Source organism: Sinocyclocheilus grahami, unplaced genomic scaffold, assembly GCF_001515645.1.
Source record: "Sinocyclocheilus grahami isolate Dianchi unplaced genomic scaffold, SAMN03320097.WGS_v1.1 scaffold833.1, whole genome shotgun sequence".
In the NCBI taxonomy this organism is placed as follows: domain Eukaryota; kingdom Metazoa; phylum Chordata; class Actinopteri; order Cypriniformes; family Cyprinidae; genus Sinocyclocheilus; species Sinocyclocheilus grahami.
This window is the reverse complement of record NW_015506012.1, coordinates 67,738-75,329: the sequence shown is the minus strand read 5'-3', so window position 1 is coordinate 75,329 and position 7,592 is coordinate 67,738. Positions and strand designations below refer to the sequence as shown.

General features: G+C 35.0%; 1 protein-coding gene across 1 annotated transcript; it reads left to right on the top strand.

Annotated features, from left to right (window-relative positions):
* The first annotated feature begins 4,263 nt into the window (after window positions 1-4,263).
* Window positions 4,264-6,961, top strand: LOC107562690 (uncharacterized). Its single transcript, XM_016247375.1, has one exon. The coding sequence runs from the start codon at window positions 4,607-4,609 to the stop codon at window positions 5,417-5,419; it is 813 nt and encodes a 270-aa protein (XP_016102861.1). The 5' UTR covers window positions 4,264-4,606; the 3' UTR covers window positions 5,420-6,961.
* Window positions 6,962-7,592: the final 631 nt, after the last annotated feature.

Sequence of the window (7,592 nt, the reverse complement as noted above, 5' to 3'; positions counted from 1 at the left end):
TAGAGTAGCGTTTGTAGTTTGTCATTTCTCCGATCACAAATGCAGAGTAATAAGTAATAAGAACAGAATTCTGTAAAATGAGTAAAGGAACACACCATTAGATCAGATATATTTGCTATATCTAATTGGCATTTTACCCACATTGTGTTTATGTTCAGTAGAATTGGTTTCATGTTTTAATATGTTTTGATTATCAGCTGATGTTCTCACTAAAAGAAAGAAAGTGCACATTTAGGGTTTTAAGATTTGGTAACAGTTGTAGAGAATGAGACTGTAAGGTGACCGTGACTCACTTTGTGCTCTCCTGTGATATCTGAGCCATATGATGAGTGCAGTCACTGACAAAGCACTGGATTATTGTCATTAATAGTTCTTTAAAAGAAAAAACAACAACAACATTAGTTAACAATAGTGTTCCATAGATATAAGGTCTTTGTGTTTCTATACACTATAATATATTACATTTTAGTATGACAGTAGTATGCTGTTCTACAAGATAGAAGATTATGCAATTAAAATTCAAAGGCTTATTTATACATGTTTTTAGGTTTTTCGCCCAATACACCATACTGCATTAGTCTAAATGTGTTAATCCATCTGTTTTAGCCCTATCTACTCATGTCTACCTACTGATTTAAACAGAACGGCCAACATGGGATACAAATATAAGATTGCTGTTGACCACTGTGCTGTATACAATTCTCAATCATGAAAATAAAATTCATGGAAATAATTAGAATGAGTTAAGTAACATTTTCAGTCATCAGTGCTGCCATTATTTTTCATGGAGGTAGCAGCTGAAAAAAAAAAAAGATTTAGATATAAGGCAAAAATTTTGGTTAGGATATTGCTGGCACGATGATTTTTTTTATAACAATATGATCCTTCTAGAATCAAAACTTAAGCAAAAAAATTTCTTCCACCTGAATATTGACGGCAGGTGTAGCATCCATTATCTCCAGCTCTGATTTCACTGATGTTCAGAGAGCAGTCAGACATCATCAGACTCATTCTGCCTTCTCTCTCTGACTTGTCTGGATTGAGTTTACCAAGGGTGACCAACTCCATGGCAGGATTATCAGTAGACAGCCATGTCATTTTACTGCAGTCTGTCTGTCACCAGATTAAGACACAGCAAACTCACATGCCCTCCAAGGAAGACTTATTTATCTTCTGCAACCATATCAGCACCTTAATGTAAACATAAACATAACCTTTACATTAAAAATAAGTATTATTATGATCAAACCATAAAAACCTCTTTTAAAAATACATAACACATGTGTAAAAATTACTACATAAACAGAAAATACTATCTATCTAGTACAGTAGCAACAAACAACAAAGATATTTTCTCATTATAGCTAGCATTCATTATTCATAAGTAAATTCATAAGCCCCCTGAGCACAGATATACTTGAAGTTACTTACCTGCTAACTTAATTTTAAAAAACATATATTAATTATGAGATATAGTATATTAGTTATGAAAACTATCCAGTCATGACTGACATTTTTCTGTATTACCTGCATTAAAATCAAAGTTGAACAGCAATCCAAGACATGTGAACAAGAGCAGAGTCATTTTTTTCTCTTTTAGTAACAGGTTCTGCTCTCAGTTCCCACAGTCTTATATATACACGCATTGTCTTTTGACATCACTTCCTCAGACTGTGCAATCTGTTTGCCACAGATCAAAAATAAGACTGAACCCTTTGGTCAGATTCATTTATTTTGGACACTGATGTTCAATAGCAAATGTATTTATTTATTTATTAATAATTTATTTATTTATTCATTCATTTATTTATTTCCTAAATAAGTACAAAAAGTCCTAAATATTGTTTAAAATAATGATTAACATAATCATATTTGATTTCTGTAGGTCTGTTATTTTATAATTTTTTATATTGATTGATATTCACTTTCTGTCTAATTGTCATATACACAAAGCTATGTTCGTATACATTTAATACTTCTAGCATTTTCATTTTGATACAACTAACTGATGCATAAAATATAAAGGAATAGAGAACCACACTTACATGCCAACTCAATACTATGCAAGAAGCTTTCATTTGATCATTGATCAAGTGTGCCATTTGCTTACATGAAAACCCAAATTCATTTTTATACCCCATTAGGTCACATGTTCAGCACCCTCAACCAAGTCCACGTTTCAGAGGTTGAAGTCCTGAATACTTACACCACTAAACCAAAAACAGTCTGTTCCTGTCCTACATTGCCAGAAGTCAGGCAATAGTAGCAACACTTCCTCAGGGTTTGTTTCTGGTTACTAAAAAAAATCATCAGTGTGGAAAAACGTGTTGAGGGGTGTTAAACTGACAGTGAGTAAAAATGAGAAGTACACACAATAAGACACATCAACTCTCTCATCTTCAAAAATCTTCAAATTTAGCCTTTCAGATCTTCAGACAGCTTTTATCACAATAACCAATGGCAATAGTCAAGTCAAGTCACCTTTATTTATATAGCGCTTTTAACAATACAGATTGTGTCAAAGCAACTGAACAGCATTAATTAAGAAAATAGTGTGTCAATAATGCAAAATGACAATCGTAAACACTCATTTTTCAGTTAAAGACAGTTCATCATTCAATTCAGTGATGTCATCATCCAGCTCAGTTCACTTTAAATAGTATCTTTGCAATCATTTGCAATCAAGTCAACGATATCGCTGGAAATGAAGTGTCCCCAACTAAGCAAGCCAGAGGCAATATTGTACATAGTTTGACCAATCACTTATCCATCTAATGACTATTAATATGACAAATGCTTACAGTTGTAAAATAGTATGGTATTTAATTATAAACATACTGATATTTAGGCCTGTCACAATAATCAATATATCGACTTATTGCACAATATATGTACATGACCTCAATAATTTTTGGTGATGCAATATATCACTCATTATATTTACTTAAAAATTAATGTCACCATGTTTTGTACATTCCACTTGCGCCTGTGTCTTTTGCAGCTTCTCGTACATAACGTGGTGTAGTCATGAGGTGCTAGTTCAAATTTAAAAATGCTTCTACAAAAAAAAAGTCTCATCTGCAGATATGGCCTTGTTTAGGGATCTGTGCCTTTGTGCATACGGACATCTGACTGCTAAGTAGTGATTGTGTTTTTCAGCAATAGTGTGCACCCTTAAATTACAGCGAAAAGAAGGAAAAATCCATACAAGTTGTTTGTGCATTTTTCTACTTGTTACTTTGCATTTTTTGTTAGAAAAAGTTTATTTACTATTTATTCCGTTTTTTTAAGGTATCTAATATTTTGATACTTAATTTCCATGATCTAAATATTCTTAAAAATTAAAAGTTTGTTGTCATTTGGAAGTGTGTAGGCCTTCTTGCATTATTATGCTGTTACATTATGATTATATGTTCAGTGGCATAAAATGGTCTTTAAAATGACAATAATATTGCTTATCGCAATTATTTCTGGGGCAATATATCGCACAACAAAAAGTTGTTATCGTGACAGGCCTACTGATATTAATTTAACTATTCTTTAGGTGAATGCACTATAATCTGAGGTTGGTTATTATTTCAGTCATAGTGCAGTGCAGCTGTTTGTCCAGCTGGAGGCATCCATGAACTTGGTGACTAATGTGTCAAAACAAAACACAAAGGAGCAAAAGCATTAAAAAAAAAAAAAAACCCCCCCCCCCCCCCCCATGATTAATAATATGCCAAACATATGACGCTACCAATAGACAGATAACATTTTATTATATCTGACATTGTTTAGGTTGATATATGAAATAAAGATGGTAACTTGTGTCTGAGATTTCGACAAATCAAACTTAAATTGCCGGGGGGGGGGGGGGGGGGACTAGTGTAGGCTATAATATATGAAAACACTTGTCCTTTGCCAGGGTTTATAAAACTAAACTGCAGAATAGGCTACTGAAAACTATTAAACGAAAATGTGTCAAAATGTTTGTCTATTGTCCAATGCTTTATAAAGTTAGCGAAATAACAAGAGTGGTTGACATTTGTGACAATAGTGCGGTGCATCTAAAACGTTTAAAGAGAATTAGAACAGAATGCGATACAGGTCCCTTTAAATTGCAGCATGTTCATGCCCATGTTATTTGTCCACTACCCAAACACCGTCAGGGGGATTCTGACAGCATGACGTTTAGCTGTGGGCAGCGACTAGTTAGTGTGCACTAGTGAGACCCGCCTCCCTTCATTTTCGCTCTATAGCACACGGTTCCCTCACTACATAACACTGAGGCTGTCTGTATGTCCGTTCTCATGTCATTCAGCAGATGAATCACATCATCTCAGCACTGGTTCTGCTCCAAACGGTGTGAGATCGCTGTATATAACGTTACCGGTCATCTATAGAGCTCTGGAAACGTCTCTGCATGGAATAACGTCCACGCGCTACTGTCATGCTGGAAACAGATCGCTATTGTGGATTTGCAAGATTGGAGGAATGATGAATGAATAATAATAATCGACAGACGCTGTGTATCAAACCGTGAGCAGTTCTCTTGAATAATCTGTCAATAACAAGCTTCAAGACGGACGGCGTCCAAGAGCACAGAGGGAGAATCCGCGCGAACATGAGAGAACGGGACTTTATGCCAAACATGGAACGGGGCAAACCGGCCACATACACGGGAGACAAAAAAGCTAAAATGGCTGCTAAAACCAATAAAAAGTGGGTGAGACTGGCTACTGTATTCGCATATGTCTTGTCGGTGTCTTTGGCTGCTATAATACTGGCAATTTATTACAGTTTGATATGGAAACCGACATCTGCATCTGTGTCTGGACGGTCAGATGTTTTGGTGACGGCTGCAATTATGCCCATAAACACAAATAACATCACAACAAGTGATGTACCATCCACGAACAAGATGAATAATACACCACCGGTCAGCCTGAGATCGACAGAGACCCCCACGTATGCCCACTCCACTTCTTCTCATAGACAACAACACTGGGGTGATAATAAAGATCATGAAGGCCTTCTCAATATCTCAACAACAAATACAAAGAATACTGACCAAACAGGAACATTTGACTCAGCGCACATTCATGAAAAACCAGGACGTTTTAGTACAGCAGAAGTTAGCCATGTGTCGGAAACTAGTGTTCTTGTAGCAGGTGCATCAAGTGAACCTCCTTTAGCCAATGGAGCCACATCTTCTACTAAACAAAACGGCAGATCTGGGGTCGGTGCCACTGAGGATCAGCCAAACATGTGGGATTCAGCCTCTCCCACAACTGACCAAGAATCTTGGACAAGCTACAGTGCGAGATCTCCCGTCTCCTCTTTGACAGAACAGGGTCTGGAATTAATGGAGGGCTCGTCTCCATTGCAAGAGGAGTTGGTTACCAAGGACACCGAGAATGCAGCAAGTGGAGTGTGACACCAGATTATTTGTGTGGCACATAATTATATGACATTAACTGATGACTGTGCAGCGAGAGAAATAACAACTGCGAACGTGAGAGAAGAAGTCGTACAGTTTAGACTGACTTTGTTTCTATTTAAAGGACAGAAACTGTGTTGACCTACCTGCTTTAAAAAAGCTTATTTAAAAGTTGTTACATTAAAGAGTGCAATAGAGGGGTTCCGAAAGTAAAAATCCCATTCATTTTCTAAATTTGAGGAATTTATTTTGAACGATAACTTGCAAGCCTTTTAAGACAGACCTACTGTGAGCTACAATGTTGTTAATAGATGTTACATGCTTTTATTTAACTTATTTTTTAAATAATTGTGTTTATTCCTGGTATAAAACCACATTACCCACGATTCTAAAGAGAAATCTCCACCAAAAAAAGCTGTTTAGCATCCAATCACTCCCATGAAGCACATCATTTCCCATCATTTTTAAATGATGTCATTTGTGATGCTTCTTTCCCATATTAAAAACTGTTAAGTATACAGTCTTGTACCATTTTCAAATAATTTTTTGCTTCAAATCAAGTTTGTAATGATGTTATTCACCTCCTGGCTGGTTGATTTGTTTCATGACTTATAACTCTTTGATGGAGACTTATTAAAATGTTCTATGGGTAAAATGAATGGGAAAAATACTTCCAGAACCAAGGCTGCTGAAAAAATGGACAGGCACTGTGGCGTAATTCATTTGCAGTTAATCACAGCCATGCTCAAATTCAGAATAACAGAACAATTATGTGATATAGCTTTTAAACAGTTCTATAAACCTGCAATTAATATCCAACAGCTTACATTTTAGACAAAAATTGGCCAGTTAGTGTGTATATCTCTTTCCAATGACAGTAGTTCCAAAATAAGTCAAATTTAATGAAGTAATACACGGACACAGCTCCACATTCACTTCTGCTTTTCTAAACATAGACAAGTGTTCAGGGTCAGGGTGATACAAAAAGTTACAAAAAATTAAAACACAGTGCCGTTATACTAAATATAAAGTCCTGGAACACTTCTTCAAATCAACTCAAGGACAAAAACTAACTGTTGTATAATGGATTGATAAGGATTGTGGTTAAGCGATAGGATCATGGTTCTTGAGATGTCTTTTTGAACAACAGGAAAATGAGCCATTCACGTCGCCAATGATGGACAAACATCCTTCAGTAGCATGTATTTCATTGTGTAGTAATTGTGAGCAAGTTAAACACTGTTTAAAGCAACTTTGCTTATAGAGTTTAGGAATGCTCAGGAATGGAATATCTGTCTGAATGCAGACTAACATGGCAAGTAGGAAAAATTCACTGTGCAAACTCACCCATGTTGACATTTTAACTAAGTGTTTTTTATAAATCAGCGTGGGTTGAGCAATACATATAATAACTGAAATATGGTGTATGATGTATTCAGTGCAATGATTATTAAATCAGAAATGTGTCCACCTTTAAAGTGATTGCTTATACTGATTATGTGGTTATGACTGTTTAAAATGAGCACATATTTGGGAATTAAACTCGTCCTGTATTATTATTATTATTATTATTATTATACAAAGCCATCCTTTCACTTTGAAAATTCCATGAATATTGATTTTTAATGATTCTGAATAAAAGAGGCATCAAATGAATAAAAGTTTGAAGAATTAAATAATGTATTATTATTATATAGATTTTTGGTTCATGTTTATATCCATATTTTTATATTTATATTTTATATGGACAGCAAGCATTATCATTCTTTTGTGCTGCAAAGTCATTTGTTTATGAACAATGTCTTGCCAAAGCAGTGTAGCCATTTTATTTATTTTTTCTTAATTCAATTATTAGCTTCTAATTATATAATATGTAATGTTGGCCAGATTCTCTGAGACATGTCAGATACATCAATTATATCTTGAACCATACTTTTCAAAGCACTTTAATATAGCAGAAGGACAGTGATAGTAACCAGATGTCTGCACAAGTAGGCTAGATGCTTATTCCATCTCGGAATCATCAATCTCTGTTAGAATGCATAAAATGCAAGCCAAATCCTACAGATGAGTCTCAGTTCATTTTATATGCTTATATACGTCAAACAATACATATTAGTGTAAAGTAAGATGTCACACTGTAAATGGTAAATTCATGTTTTATGGGACA